This window comes from Mesocricetus auratus, unplaced genomic scaffold (assembly GCF_017639785.1).
Source record: "Mesocricetus auratus isolate SY011 unplaced genomic scaffold, BCM_Maur_2.0 Super-Scaffold_100008, whole genome shotgun sequence".
In the NCBI taxonomy this organism is placed as follows: domain Eukaryota; kingdom Metazoa; phylum Chordata; class Mammalia; order Rodentia; family Cricetidae; genus Mesocricetus; species Mesocricetus auratus.
The window spans coordinates 53,496,790-53,513,279 of NW_024429192.1; the positions used below are offsets into that span (position 1 = coordinate 53,496,790).

A 16,490-nucleotide genomic window follows, 5' to 3' on the forward strand; every position below is an offset into this window, starting at 1 on the left:
GGTTTGGTCAGATTTCTCAGTAACTGAAGAGGCACCAAGCCCAGTGAGAGACTGGGGAGCATCACCTGCCAGGACTCCCTCCCCCTTCTGAAGAGTGGTAGGGCCGGCTGTGGTTGGTGAGTAGAGACCACCTAGAACAGAGCCCATGAGTGACAGGGCTCCTTGTGCTATACGGGAGGTGTCAGATGACTCTAAGAACCTCCCAAGGTAATATGGTGGCTGCTCCGTAGGGGCTTGATCCCCTTCTTCCTCCCCTAGCACCTCATTCCCGAAACCCACCCCACAAGTTCTCATGCCAGCCTCAGCAGGCAGGAAGAAGCCATAGCTGATGACCACACTCGAGGGATAAAACACGACTTCTGTTTCCTTGTGCCTTATCTACAAATGACTTTGAGTATTGGAAACTCCTATGAGCCTCCAGATGGGAAGAGAGGGCCCTCCTCCAAGCTAACCAAATGACTGAAGCTGGCTGACTACAGATTTAGAAACATCAGTGTAAACAGTCAATTTCCCTTCTTCCACAAAAGGAAGCAAATCTCCGTTTTCACCATGGCTCTGTGTTAATTAGAGGCATGGTGTGAGGTCCTGCCACATCGAGTCCAAAATCTGACCTCCTGTGGCAGCGACTTTTAAATTCATTTTTGAGTCATTATTTTGGTCCATGGCAGGAAGCAAAATGTCAAAGGTATATGGAAGAGGGCACAGGCCCTAGGAGCCCACATTTCACCTCTCTCGGACCAGGAAGAAAAGGGAGGGTCACCAGAATATGGGGACAGTCTGTCCGCTGCTGTCGTGCACACTGGTACAAGAGAAGTGAGATGTGGCGACAGGTCAAGATTGAGGTGAGCTGGTTGTGATGTACATGCCTGGAATCCCAGTACTTGGGGAGCTGAGGCAGGAGGATCACAGTTTGATGGCCACCTGGGTTACATAGACACTATCTCAAAAGCGAAAACAATTAAAGACACAAGGCACAAATGAGAAGCTGGGCTGTCAGATCACGGGAACTGCAAAGCGGGTCCAGTGAGCTCAGCCCAAACCCTGGTGTGGTCCGATGTAAAGAAGGGGCAGGGCTGGCACCCAGGATGCAGAGCAAACCATCCTGGCTTCCAGGTCTCCAGGACTGGCTGTTGGCTCTCCGGCCTGTTCTACAGAAGATGCTTACGCATAGCCACTACAGCAGAGGCAGCTTTTTTTGCTACTTATGTACTTGAGCTTGCTAAGGGCTCTTGCCCTGCAGGCTCAAGGTTTCTTTTGGAAAGAGCACATTCAGCCACTTCGTGGGAAACAGGATAGCATGGCAGAAGTACAATAAGCTGCTCGAGAAATTACCATAAGGCTAAAGAGTCCGTTCCAGTCCACTTGGTTGTTTCCGTGTTGGTTGATTGTAAAAGGAAACCATCCTACTGGTAGCCAAGTTTCAGACCCTCCATTTATCAGGGGAAAACGTTTCTTTAAAGACTTTACAGAGCACCAGGGGCAGGGCTCCTGCTTTGCCAGGTGGAAAGAAATCTGGCTGTGAAATAATGTCCAGAATGTTTAATAAATAGTAAAGAAAGGGAGTGGTTTCTCTGAGGGATAAAGAAGAACCAGAGAGGAGGGTATATTGCAGGAGGCCAGAGAAGCAGGGCCAAGAGGTGCCAGCCAGGCTTGGCCCTTCATCTGGTGTGTCTAAGGTCCTTCTCACACTGTCTTCTCATAAGATCATAGGGTTGTTCATGTTCAGGACACAGTCCCTCTACCAAAAAACAAGTTTGGTTTCCCTAATACCACAAACTCAGGAATGGGGTGTGTGTGTGTGTGTGTGTGTGTGTGTGTGTGTGTGTGTGTGTGTGAAAATACTTACTAATTCATTCACCTGGGCCCTGTGCTGTCTTCTTATGGAGCACAGCCCTCGGGCTTTTCAAGCCCACGTTATGCTTGCCTGAGAGAGGGGCCAATTCTGGTTCAAGTACATAATAAAGAAAGGCTGGGGCACCCAAGCTGCCTTGATGCTTTGGTGACATCCAGAGACCCTCATTCACGTGTAGACACACTTGAGAATGCTGGGCACTGAAAGGCTGAGGTATTGCAGAGAGACCTTATCAGGTCCTGGACACAACGGCAAGGCTCTATGTAAAGAATGTTCACAGGAGTCCTAATGTCTCCTAGAGCTCAGGGTCTTTCCAATGCTGTTCCCTCTGCATGGTTTTTTTTTTTTTACTCTATCCCTGGCCACTTGTTCTCCATCATTAGTCTTTATTCAGAGTCTTTTCTGACTATTCTGCTACGTTCTTTTTTCTCCTTCCACAACCCATTATTCTCATTTATCATCCTGATTGCTTCTTTCAGGATTATCATCACAATTTCAAACTTTTCCTTTTTGGTTCTGGAGCTCAACTGGCTTTGAGCTCCCTAAATAAAATGAGGATGACCTTGAACTTCTGATTCTCTTGCCTTCACCCCCAGAGTGCTGAAACTCTAGGCAGATGCCAACACACCCCGTTCAGTAGACATGGGATGAAAGCCAGGCCTTTATGTGTGCTAGATAAGCATTCTATCAGTTGTACTTCATCTCCAGTCTTTCCTATCACAGTTTATGATTAAATGTTTACTTAACCAATATCCATTTGTTCCGCTTGACTGTGAACTCCATAAGAACCAAGTTTGTCCTGTTCGTCAACATGTAGCACAATGACTCAGTCTACACCTATCTGAGAGAGATACATGAGAGACATGGATGAGGGTCATTGGGGTGACGGTGAGGTTTTGCTTGGTGTTGGGGAGAGTAGAAGAACGTCCGAGACAGAGAATGTTGGCGATGAGAACATGGGGGGCCATGAAAATATGCATGGGTCATGAGAACATGAGGGGCCCTGAGGGCATGCGGGACCATGAGGGCATGCCGGGTTGCTCCCACATGGCTGGAGTTTCTCACAGGGAACCTGCAGGGCAAGGTGGGGCTTACTTCTGTGAGGAGCCTCTCCATGCAGCTCTTCTCGTTCCTCAAGTGGCAGCTCTGGTCCTCATCAAACTGGCTGTGGAAGCTTTTGCTAGGGGTGCTGAAATATTTGGCCATGCGTCTGACTGTTTGGTTTTCTCCTTCAAATGCCTTCCATTGCTTCAGCTGTTAGTCAAAAGAACACATGTTATTTATTTAATTACACACCCAGAAATACTTCCCTTGCTCTTTCTCATAAATACCAAGGAACGAGAGACACTGTTACCAGTACACATATGCACAAGCTATTTACTCCTCACACTGCCTTTTGCTCTGCAGTATTCATAGACAGTAATGACAGAAAACATGGAGGATGCTAAGGTTTTGTGCTTTAAAAATGCCTGAGAATAAGACAGAACATGGTACAGAACAGCCTCTCTGTTGTCAAAGCATCACAGGAAATTAGTGCAGAGACATGTCTCGAGCAGTGTTCTAAAGCTCTTGGTTGGGAGCAGTCTAAACAAGAATGTGTCTATGAAGCTATTTCTGTTTGTATATAGTTATTCCTTGCCATCTTTCAGTTACTAAGGAGCAATGTGTTTCCAGCTGTTGAGAGCCCAGTCCCTTGTTGGAGGCTTTCTAACCCAAATTAATGACCAAAGAGCAAATAAAAACCAACAGATCTCAATAAAAACCACAGAATGTCAGGTCTGACACATGGTCATATTTTCCGACAGGGAAAGTGGTTAGGAGTGTAACTTTTCCAAGGTGGCACATCACTTTTGACAGCTATAATCAGAACCATCATACCTTGGATTCTAATGAAGAAACAGAATGTTGGGGGTCCCAAAACTGTCCTCTGGGAGCAATCGGTAGAGGCATGAGCTGGCCAACATTTTGTTTGTTTGTTTGTTTTGTTTTTCGAGACAGAGTTTCTCTATTGTTTTGGAGGCTGTCCTGGAACTCACTCTGTAGACCAGGAAGGCCTTGAATTCACAGAGATCCACCTGATTCTGCCTCCTGGGTCCTGGGATTAAAGGTGTCGCCACCACCACCAGTAGGCAAATGAAAATTTGTGATGATGATGTTAAGGTTTGGGCATGGAAGGGTTATTCTGGATTATTCAGGTAGGTCCGTTGTCATTACAAGAGTCCATATCAGAGAGGAGGCGAGCCAGAGAAGAGGACAGAGTAAAGAGAGAGGGGAGGGATGGCCATTGAGGTGCCCCTCTGCTGGATCAGAAAGGGGAGGGAGAAGCATGAGCTAAAGAAGGCAAGGGGGCTTGTAGAAGCAGGAAAATCCAAGAAATGGATTCTTTCCTTATCTGCAGAAGAATAAATGCAGATCTAAGGATATTTGGTTGCAGTCAAATAAGACCCATTTCAGATATCTACTCTACAGAACGGCAAGACTATGGTGGTTTGAAAGAAAATGGCCCTAAAGGGAGTGGCCTTGTGCGGCGGGGGAGAGGGGCAGGCTTTGAGGTCTCTTTTCTCAAGCTTTACTCAGTATGACAGTCAGTCAACTTCCTATTGCCTCTGAGTTAAGATGTAAAACTCTCAGCTCCAGCACCGCTTCTGCCTGCACACTGCCATACGTCCTATCATGATGATAATGGACTGAACCTCTGAAACTGTAAAGGAGCCACCCCAATTAAATACTTTCTTTATAAGAGTTGCTGTGGTCATGGTGTCTTTTCACAGCTATAAAAACCCCAACTAAGACAAAGACAATACATTTGTTTGGTTCAAAGCCATTGACACGTATTTCAGCAGTCACAGGAAACTAGTACCAGTGGGAATCTATGTGGCATCAGGTCACACGGTGCTTCTAGAAGCCACAGAGTTGCCTCTCTAGCCTCTGACTTCTCACCTTATTTCTATTTCAAGAATAGCAGAGAGGCTGGAGATATGGCTCACCAGTCTAGAGGAACCCGGTTTGGTTCTCAGCACCCGCAAGCTGGCTTACAACTGTCTGTAACTCCAGTTCCAGGGGACCTGGTACCTTCTTTTGGCCTCTGTGGGCACCAAGAATGCACATGGTGCAATGGCATTCATGCAGGAAAACATTCGTACACATCAAAAAATAATAAAAATAAAATTAATTTAAAAACAAGATGGCATCGTGGGTAAGGGTGCTTGCCACTAAGCCTGGTGACCTGAATTCAATCCCAGGAACCTCTATAGTGAAAGGAGAGAACCATTTCCTCCTTCAAGTTGTCATCTGACCTCTATCTGTGCACCATGGTATACACATATGCACACGCAGACACAAATAAAAGTATTCTTAAATGTAGTAAGTGAAAAGAGTAAAATCTGGCTATTCCTTCTTTGGAATTCTTCCCAGTCTTGGGAGTTCATTCTCATTTTCTGTCTTATTTCTCTCTGTTTCCTTGCTGTATTTGTCTCAAGACTGACCTCCAACGCCCATTTGTTGTGAAGGTGCTCCAAGCTCTAGGAAAGTCTGGGGCAGCTTCCAAAGCACACACATTTTAATTCCTCTTATGTCGGCTTCCCTCAGACTTAAAGAAGGGAAGGACCCTGTGCGTCCCTGCCAGCTAAGATGTGACCAGAGGACACCTGAATAAATGAAGGATGCTTTTCTTTACAGTTCTCCAGTCTGTGGGCATGAGGTAAAGGGGGCAAGTCCTAAGTGTGTCATGGACACGGGGCTGAAAGAGAAAATGTCCTCGGAATTTTGCCTTTCAGAATGGAATAGAAGGGTGGGGGGATGGGTCACACTCAGGTCACAAAAGCTGGAGGGCTGGCTGGAGGCTGGCGATGACCTCAGCGCTTGGCATCAGATACACCCATGCATTTCCTGATGTGTACAAGTTTCTTGGTTCCCTTGCCTACAGTCGCTTCACCATGCTCTCCAGCGCCGCCTAGAGACCCTTCCGGGTCACAGCAGCCTGAAGGCTCTGGCTAGCCCAGGACTCACCTCTCTGCAGCCACCATCCACCCGATCCTCCCCCCTAAGCTCCCCTAAGACTCCTTCTGTAACGTGCTCAGCCGTCTGGCCCTGGCGACACAGCGCGAGTCTCACAGGGAAAGCCGTGCTTCTACCAAATACCTCTGAGCCCAGAGGAGAAATAAATTTTAGGAACAGACTTCAGTTATTTCTCTCTGATGAAAAACAACTTAGCCCCTAAAACTAAAATACTGTAAAATGCAGTTTAGTCTCATATCACGGTCAGTTCAAGAGAAAAAAGCTCGAGAGAGAAGAGAGAAACAGAAGATGAGAGGTAAAGAGAAAGGAAGGCCAAGAAAACCAGGAGGCAAAGGGATGAGGCAGGGGAGGGACGGGTCGCCCACCCACCACATTCCGGAACTCAATAGCAGTCTCCTCCCAACTCGCACTCCAGCACAGTTGGTAACTGTAGGTAAATTCTGGGAGACAGAAGTGAATCTGTTCATCACAGCTGCAGAGGATCCAAACACCAGAGGAAGCAGGAATCCTGCGGCTGAGGCTGAGAGCACAAGAGTAAGAGTGCGGAGCAGAAACACAAACTAGAACCATCCAGGGAGCCTGTGGATCCCTCCATTTTCAGAGGGGCGTGGCGCAAATCGTAAAGCCTTTCCTTAGGGAATTCCTTTGTGGTTAGCGTCCTTCCTTCCTCCCTTCCTCCCTCCCTCCCTCCCTTCCTCCCTCTCTTCCTCTCCTTCCCCCTCTCCCTTTCTCCCTCTTTCCTCTATTCACTATGAACTCTGCCCCTAGACCTATTCTTTTTATTTTTTTTAGTTTCTTATATTTAATCTGTCTTTTGCTTCCTTAGTTTGTTAGCTCACTATTTTACAGTGTCTAAGTTGCCTATTCAATGCTTCATTTCAACTTAGCGTCATTTTCATCCTCATTCAACATTTCATTATCTAAGACTAGATTCCTGATTTTGTGGTTTGCTTTTGTTGAAAAGAGGCAATGTCCTTGGAATCTTATTGACCAAGCGAAATAAATATCTTGGGCCATTTTCTGCTGTAGAAGAATGCATCGCCACCAAGCCTTCGGGTATGTGTTCTCCTTTGCACCCCTGGGTTTTCCTTAAGAATCATTTTGCCAGGTGGTGGTGGCACAAGCCTTTAATCCCAGCACTCAGGAGGCAGAGTCAGGTGGCTCTCTGTGGGATCGAGGTCAGTCTGGTCTACAGAGAGAGTTCCAGGACAGCAGGGATACACAGAGAAACCCTGTCTCTAAAACAGCTCTTACAATGTTTATATACTACAAAGTCCCTCCAGCTTGTGGCACAAAAGCTGCACCCAGCCTTAGGCACTCACCTCCCCCCCATGAATGTTTTGTTGAAAATTATTGAGCAGGAAGGAGACTGAAGTTACACCATGGAGGCTGAAAGGTGACTGTAACCTTGAGTTTCACCCCAGGAAGGGATTCAGAAGGGGGAAGACGGGAGAGCAGGAGGAAAAAGAAAGCATTCAGTGGCTGGACCGGTAACATGATGGATGAGGCCCTGCAGCCCATCAGCTCAGGAAACAATCACCAGAGCTTTCCTCCTGGGCTTGAGGATTTTCTCCACCTCTCCTCTCCTTGCCAGGATGTTCTTTCTGCTCCTACCATCCCCCTTTATTTGATTACATTTTAATCTCTCTCTCTCTCTCTCTCTCTCTCTCTCTCTCTCTCTCTCTCTCTCTCTCTGTGTGTGTGTGTGTGTGTGTGTGTGTGTGTGTGTGTGTTTCAAGACAGAGTTTCTCTGGGTAGCACTGATTGTCCTGCAACTTACTTGCTCTGTAGACCAGGCTAGCCCCAAACTCATAAAGGTCCTCCTGCCTCTGCCTCCTGAGCACTGGGATCAAACACATGTGACACCACTGCCAGGCTAATCTCTCCAGATTATAAGAAGACTCTGGGTTTCCCCCCATAAAGAAAGAAAAGCCCACGGTGTAGTTAAGGATGGCCCGACTCCCCTGCCTCCATCTCCCAGGTGCTAAGATTACAGGGGTACACCACCATACCTGGCTAGGGAAACCATTCCACTTCTAGAAGTTCTAGGCAGAAATTTCTCTATGAACTTGCAATCCCAAATCCCAAATTAGAAAGAAAAAGACTTTTCTCTTTGAGGTTAGCCTGGGCCACACAGTAAGTTGCAGAGCAGATTGGGAGCTGTGGGAAGCAGGAGTGAGGTCACCTCAAGGAACAGCCCCGCCACTGGTAACCCTCTTTGGCTTGACTGGGGAGCAGAGCTGTCTTCTTGTGAGCCCTGAGGAGGTACAAAGGGGCCCCTAGCCCTTCTTCTGACCATCATATTTGCAGGGAAAGTAGAATGACCCATCATGCCCTGTGAAGAACCCCACAGAGCACTCCCAGCATACCTGGGGAAGGAACACGCAGCAGTTTACCGTGGTTGTGCAAACGAAGATCCCTCCAGATGTGACTCCAAAGACTAGATTGGACCAGGAGTGCAAGTATTTGGTGAGCAGGAAAATTAACCCAGCGCTGAGCAGCAGGAGGTTGACTCCGACCATGATGGTCAAGGACTGATTCACCGGAGGAGAGCTGACATGGTTGGTCAGGCCAGCCAGGTAAGCACCATACAGCAGCAGCAGCCCCTGCAGGAGGAGCAGGGACCAGAGGCACAGAGAAGGGGACTACAGGTCAGAGCAGCAGGGTTGGAGACAGAGTCTTCATCGGTAATGCCGGGCTAATAACATCTGCCTAAAGATTTGCAGTGAGCTTCCACTAATATGGGACACAAGAAACCAGGGGATAAGTCCTTATAGCTATGGGCTCTGATTGTCACTTCCTGTCCTTCACTGAGAATGAGTCTATCAGAGGCTGGCAAACAAGTTATCGGATAATGCAACATTCTCTGGGAAAAGGCACAGAGCCACATGCAGGTGGACAGGAGTTCCACAGATGGGGCAGTGGGCACTAGGAAGCCAGGCGAGCCAGCTCCTGCTGGTGTGTGTGTGCAGGGGGCGTGCTACACATCCATTGTGGCTTGGCAATGAACGAGGCTGAGTGGCACATGGGAACCGAGAGGGACCTATGGTCCGCTTGTCCAGTCTTGTGCTACAGCAGCAGGGCAGTGCCAGAGGGAGGGGGTTATTATTTGTTTTCCCAGGGAGCTCAAAGGCACCATCTGCTTGCCAGGCTCTGCACCTGCAAGACGGCATCTGCCTGGAAGAAGGCTGTTTTCTATTCCACACAAAGGAACTCCATAGGCTGCCGGTGGCTCTGTGCAGTGGGGGTTCTTGGGAGATGAAAGATGGAAAAAGAGGAGAACAAAGGCAGCCCAGGACCCTGGCAAGAATGAAGGGAGGCATAGGCAGCAGGCGCTATATCTGAACTGCTTTGTGACATTCCCCGCCTCTATCACAAGGAACTGGGGCCCAGTTCTTTCCCTCTCTTCATAAACATAAACCTGTCCTCCCGGTTCTCACTTGTACCAGGGAGAAAATGGCATGGTCCCTGACAGTGCTACTGTCCCCAGAGGCAGCCACACATATCCAGACAGCAAAGATTTCATAGAAAATACTCAGTGTACATTTTCTACACACACTAGTCTTTTCTGACCTGCTCAGAGTACTATGCTACAAACCATTGCTACCAAGGATATTCACAACCAGGAATCATAGGTGACCAGGCATCCCAGCACTGGTGAGGCTGAGACAGGAGGATTGCCATGAGGCCAGTTTGGGCCACACGGTGAGACCATGGACTGTGACTCAAAACAATAACAGCATGAGGGCAACAATAGCAGAGTCGAGGGTTTGCCTGGAAAGGAGAGGAGAACAAACCATGCTCTGTTCGTAATTGGAATGTATAGCACAAAGTCAAGGACTTGTCTGGCGGGGACAGGAGAGGAGAGCCAGTCATGCGCTGTTCGTAACTGGATTGTGGGTATGAGGTGAGGCCGAGAGCCAAGAGGACTCGGGAGAATAAGGAGAGTCAGGCCAGGTGTCTTGTTGACTCTGAGATCACATGACCTGGCCAACTCCACCTGCCGGCATGTCTCGAGGGGTGGCTTTGGAAGCTTTGGCTATACTAGAAGGGAAGGAATCGGCTTGGCAGAGGTGCTGCTGATACCCAGTGTCCCAAATGGGGGTGCAGGGTCAAGCCCAATCTCCGTTGGATCTTCACTGAGTAGATGGGCACAAGTAAGGGACCAGTGGGGCCTGACCAGTGGTCCTGGGTAACCAATACCATTGAGTTGCACTCAACAGCTTATCGTTGTTAGTTTGACCAAAGGTGAATAAAAGTAACTCTGTGATTCTGAACTGTTAAATGTGATTTTAATAAAACAGTATAATTCCACTAAAATTCTTGCTAAAAAGGATAATAGGTGTGAGTATAAGACACTGTACCCACGGCTACTATTAGAGGGTGTCACACTTGATCCTTGATTGTCATCTACCTTTTGTCAGCAACTGTGGGGGTGGGACTCAACCATACTCTGGAGCTCCTTGCTGGCAGGGTCCCACAGGGGGTTGACTCAGGCAGTTTTCTGATGTTCTCCATATCCTATAGAACACTTCTATAGTGAAAAGAAGTGCGGTGAGAATGCCCAGAAAGTAATGGGGGAAATGTACGAAGGTGGGGTGCCTCGTGGAGAGGTGAGGGGCGGATAAGCTCCGAGATCCCAGAGCTGAGAAGACCCAAGTGCTTCAGAACTGTCCAGCGCCAGAGGAAGAACAAGAATAGTAAGATGGAACAATCTGGAGCCCTCACTAAGGGCAGGGGTGGCTGGAAACTCTTGTGTGTGAATTCTAAGCAGCTATAAAGGGGCTGTCATTGTCCCTACTCAAGGAGGTTATGGCTCCTGGAGGCTGGATGAGGTTGGGGTTCAGCTAGGAAGGGGCCAGGGCAGAGTTCAGTGCATTCCTAACCATTTCCGGGATACAAGTCAGAGACGGCTGTTCGCTTTCTGGATTCTTCCTTTAAAAAATACTCCCAAGCCAGTTACAATGGCTCACATTATGAGTTCAAGGCCAGCCCGCCTTACACAGCCAATGAGGGCTAAATAGGAAGACCCTCAACAAACAAACAAACAAATAAAATCCCTTCCCCAGAACCGCCCCCCCCAGAGAAAAACAAACCATAACACCGGAGAAACTAAATTCCTAATAATTTGTCAGTAGACTGACACATGAGGAGTTGTAAAGGTACCCCCTCCAAATGTAAACAATGGAGAAATAAAAGGTTCACAGCTTTGGAACTTCCATGCATAAGCCCAGGTTGGCTCTGAGCTCACCATTCCCTGACATTGCTACCCATGAATAAATCTCATGAATCCCCAAATTCTCTTTCCAAATCTACTTTGTTGGAGACAGACTGTAACCTGTGGAAATGTGGTACCAACCTTGCATCCCCAAACCAGAGCAATCCAGACATCAGAGTACCTCGAAGCACAGAAGTGTGTGTTGGTCAAAGAGCAGGACACATCTCTCCCTGTCACCTGTGAGGGACATGAGGGTCACAACCAAGAGCATTCAAATTCCTGGGACCACACAGCAGAGCTCTGTGAACTTGCTGGAGTGTGAATTCTTCCTTATCATAGAGTGTCCCCTCTCAGTATGGAAAAATGTAGAAAAATTTAGGTTCTGCTAGAACCTGAACCAGGGTGCCTAAGCAGGAGGGAAGGGAGAGAGAGGTGGGTGACTAGAGATGTTGGGCCACTTTGGGGCTTACTCAAGGGCATGTGCTTTGTTACGACCATGGCCCCAAACATCACCTCAGCAGAATTAAAAGAGTATTTCACATCACAGTCATTATTCACAAACAACCAACTCGTTATTCAATGACCTTAGCAACACTGATCCATTGTATTCCTCAGCCCCTTTAACCTGAATTATTTCTCCTAATCTTCAGAGCCCAGTGGAAAAGGTGGCATCGTTACCCCCTCCTTACCCTCTCTATCTGGAAGGGACACTTGGGTTATGCAGCCTTCCCCCAGGGGCACGGCTGATGCAGGTTGTGATTTGAACTGAAGCCCAATGATGACAATGACAACCTCAAAACTTCACCTTTATCTCCCAACAGGGAGGGGAAAGCAGCTCCCTAGAGCTAGAAGTTCTCATCAGTGTCTCTGTGCAAGCAGAGAGAGCTGCCAGGCTGATTCCCCCATGCACTGACATCTGGGAGGACGCTCATGAGAGACTGGGGTCACAAGGAGCATTGTAGGTGGCAGAATAGCCTGCAGACAAAGGACAAGGTACACAGGGCAGACACCGCCCCTGCTGAGGAGATAAAGAGGTCACAGAAGACAGTTCAAGCAGGAATTAGATTGCCCAGGGAGAGGCCCTCACCTTCATGCTGACACCAAGGATCTGGAGACACTGGATGGGATCCGTCAACACCCACGTCACAAGCAGGATTACATCAGCTACCACCAGGGCTGCCACCAGCCCCAGCAACTGCAGGTCTTTGATAATCTGCAAAGAGTCAAGGTCAAGATGTCTCCTCTCTTGTTGGCTGTATTTAACACCTGTGCTAGAGTGCACCCTGCGCTCTGAGCTATGGGCTATAGCGACAGCACTCTGTGGGAGCATCAAAGGCAACCATCAATGATACCACCAATGAGGACTGCAAGACTGAATGCCTTCCCTGAAAGTCTATTCAGTTATTGTTATTGTTACCATTAAACCTTTCCATTCGTTTAATGTTTTGTTTTAGTTTTTGAAGATAGGGTTCTCTGTGTGGCCTTAGCCCATCCTGGAACTCACTCTGTAGACCAGTCTGGCCTTAAACTCACAGAGATCTGCCTGCCTCTGTCTCCCAAGTGCTGGGATTAAAGGCATGTGCTACCACCACCCAGCTTGTTCAATGTTTTGAAGTCCTAACTTTTCTGGCAAAGGTTTCCAGGGGTCTTGTAAAGGAAGCTCACTTTTACCTCTGTGAGCACATGAGAAATGTGGAGAGCTACTACCAGACTTTGCCATAACTCAGAGATGGGATTGAAAGATGGAGGAATTACTAATATTTTCTCTATAATTTGACTAGTATGAAGAGAGTGTTGTTTTTTGACAATAAATCTTAAATTGATTATGACAATTTAATAAAAGATGTATTAGACTGTTTTGATACCCAGTTTTTTTAGTTCTATATATTTTCTAGATTACTGCCTAATTATTAAAGAGTTTTGCATTCTGTAGTCTTCTGCTTTGTCCAAATAACGGTGTCCTTTCTATACAGAAGGTTTTAGCTTCATGAAGTCCCCTTTATTAATTGTTGGTCCTAATGCCTATGGTATCAGTGTCCTGTTGAGAAAGCGTTTCCTGTGCCAATGAGTTCAAACCTAGTCCCACTTCTTTTCTATCAGGTTCAGGGTATTTGGTCTTATGTTGAAGTCCTTGATCCCTTTGGGGTTGAGTTTTGTACAGGGTGACAGATGTGGTAGATCCAAGTTCTCGACAACCACCCGTGGAAAGAAGTAAGTCAGTTATAATATTTGCAAGAGCAAGATAAACTTTGCATAATCAAATTGCTCACAAGAGAAACCACTGCTAGTAATCAGGGGAAAGACATGCTCCCTACTAAGAAGCAAAGATCAAGGCAGTGTCAGACCTCACCGTATAAGGCCAAGTGAGAAGACAGTGGAAGAGGGCCATCTTCATCTAAGTACAGAAACAGAAAGGAAACATTCAAAGATTGGGATCATCTAGTGGTAGGTTCACTGACAAGCGTGAGCAAGGCTCTGAACTCCATCCCCAATACCACACAACAAGCAAATGGCAACATATCTTTTGGAAACATGCTCAAAATAAAGATGTTTTCATCCACATGAAGCTGAAAGAGCTCAGCACTGTACACTCACAGTAGAACAGCCTTAATCCTTCAGATCAAAGTGGAATGATACCAAATGAAAATGGGAATATAAGCTGAGTGTAGTTTCACACTTCTTTAGTTCCAGAACTTGGGAGCCAGAGGCAGGTGGATCTCTGTGAGTGAAAGGCCAATCAGGGTTATGTAGCGAAACCGTGTATCAAAAAACAAACAAACAAAATTGCATACAGGAAATTAAGAGCACTGGAAATGTTAACTGCATAGGAAAAGATGTTATTTATTTTTACTAAATACCTTTATAAGATAGTTGTTTAACAACAATTATGACAATTGAGTGGGGCTTTTAGCACATGTAAAAATGAAACACAAAGATTGGGATAGGAAGAAATGAAAGTAGACTCTGTTGCATAGTGGTTATCCTAGAACAGTGAATAGTACATAATAATTTTACTATCGTATACAAAACACTCTAGAAACTGAAGAGGAAGAAATAGTTCCCAACTCATTCTACAAGATCAGGATTACCCTGATACCCAAACTAGACTAATAAGAAAAAGAAAACTACAAGGCATACTCTAGAACACTATAATTCTGGAATTTTTGGAAGCTGAGACAGGAGGATCACCACAAATCTGAGGCCAACCTAGACTACATAGGTAAACCTGGGCTATATTGTAAGACCATCTTAAAAAACAAAGCTGCTAGAACTATTAAGTAAGTTAGCAAGGTTGAAACATACACACAAGACCAGCACCAAAAGCCACCTATGTGTCTGTATACGAGAAAAAATCAATGTAAAAGTGTAGCTTACAAACAATAAAACATACAAAGTATAACAACTTAAAAAGTAATGAATATGGTAAAATATTTGAAAGATCTATGCTGAGATAAATTAAAAAAAAAACTAAGTAAGTGGAGAAATGCATAGTAGTCATGGGCTAAAAACCAACATTGAGCCTGGTCTACAAGAGCTAGTTCCAGGACAGTCTCCAAAGCCACAGAGAAACCCTGTCTCAAAAAAACAAAACAAAACAAAACAAAAAACAACAACAAAAATAAAATAAAATAAATAAAAATAAAAGCCAACATTGTTAAGGAATCAATTCTCAAGTTTGATCTTAGATTCAATACATCTCCAGTCATAATGCTAACATGATTTTTTATGCAGATTGGCAAACCAGTTAAAAAACTTGTTTGAGAGCTGGTGAGATGGCTCAGCAGGTAAAACTGCTTGCCAATGAGCCTCACGACCTGAACTGACCCCAAGGTCCCAAATGGTGAAAGGAGAGAACCATACATATGCTGTGGTAAGTATCCCCATTCTGCCACACATGTGTGCCTGCACACATGCACGCACATGCGTTTGCACACACACACACACACACACACACACACAAACTCTAAAATTTCTAGAAGTAAACCTAGGAGAAAAAAGCATTGACACCATTAATTAAGCAAGTATTTCTTATACTTGATATCCAAAACATGATTCACAAAGACTAAGTTAGAACTGGATGTAGGGGATACCAATGTAATTCGAGTACTCAGGAAGCAGAGGCAGGCAGATTCCTTGAATTCAAGGCCAACCTGATAATGATAGTGAGTCCCAGGCAAGCCAGAGCTACCCAGTGAGATCTTGCCTCAAAAACAAAAAACAAAATTAAGTTAAAATACACACTTAACCATATGAGCCAAACCAAACTCTCAGGTTTTTAGCAAAGAGAAATGGAAGCATGTATCTATACAGAGATGTGTACACGAATGTTCACACCATCTTTATCAGTATTAGTCCCAAACTGGAAACAACCCAAACTCCATCAACGGGTGAACAGATAAACTATTGATTTACACAGCAGCATGGCACACAGCAGGCGTTCTTCCCACTGAACTATGTCACCAGCAGCAAAATTTTATTTTCACCTATCTATCTATCTATCTATCTATCTATCTATCTATCTATCTATCTATCTATCTATTTTGAGATAGAGTCTCATGTGTCCTCACTATGTGGCTAAGGGTGACCTTTTTTTAAAAATTGCTTTTAGGAACCGGAGAGATGGCTCAGTGGTTAAGAGCACTGCCTGCTTTTGCAGAGGATCCGATTTGCTCCCCGACACACACATGGTGCTTCACAGCCATCTGTAACTCCAGTCCTGGGGGCCCTGATGCCCTCTTCTTACCTTCTTGGTCACAGTCACACATATGGTACACACACATACGTGTAGGCAAAACACTCATACACATGAAATAAAATGAATATGTCTAGCATTTGTTTTCTTACAGATTTATTTTTAGTTTGAAATTATGTGCATGTGTGCACCCGTGTGCAGGTATGTGCACATGCCAAACCTGGGTGCTGGGAACCCTACTCCATTAACTACTGAGTTATCTCTCCAGTCCATGATTCCATTTATGTGAAACTCTGGAAAGTGAAAGCTAATCTTTAATGCCAGAAAGCAAAACAGAGGTGTCTCGGAGTAGGCAGGGATAATGTAACAATGGACCATGGATGTTGAGCATCTGGGGACCGTGGAGTTGGGTAGGTCACATGTTCCATGGGTTAAGACGTAATATCACACTTTTTATTCAGGAGAGAGAGCTAATACAGTCCCCCACTACCACAAATCATTCAGTTGAGTTACCTGTGTATGCAGAAATCTCAGGGACCAGCACACTCCAAGAACAATGGGTGAGCCTCTCTCTGGGAAAACCATCTGCCTGATCATGGTGTCTCCCCTGCCAGGTAAATGTCATGTCACACTTTTTTTGTTGTTGTTGTTTTGGTTTTTCGAGACAGGGTTTCTCTGTATTGTTTTGGAGGCTGTTGGTCCAGCCTGGC

General features: G+C 46.0%; 1 protein-coding gene and 1 non-coding gene across 2 annotated transcripts in view; both read right to left on the reverse strand.

Annotated features, from left to right (window-relative positions):
- The window catches only part of Gpr156 (G protein-coupled receptor 156), a 75,434-nt gene that overhangs the window by 4,162 nt on the left and 54,782 nt on the right, over nt 1–16,490 (reverse strand). The window contains exons 6-9 of the mRNA XM_005071500.4: nt 12,175–12,300; nt 11,229–11,324; nt 8,239–8,475; nt 2,948–3,106 (exon numbers count right to left, since the gene is read on the reverse strand). Coding sequence (XP_005071557.1) covers nt 2,948–3,106; nt 8,239–8,475; nt 11,229–11,324; nt 12,175–12,300 — 618 coding nt within the window. The remainder of the gene's footprint in view (nt 1–2,947; nt 3,107–8,238; nt 8,476–11,228; nt 11,325–12,174; nt 12,301–16,490) is intronic.
- Nucleotides 16,239–16,402, reverse strand: LOC121142088. Its single transcript, XR_005879101.1, has one exon. It is a non-coding gene; the product is annotated as a U1 spliceosomal RNA (small nuclear RNA).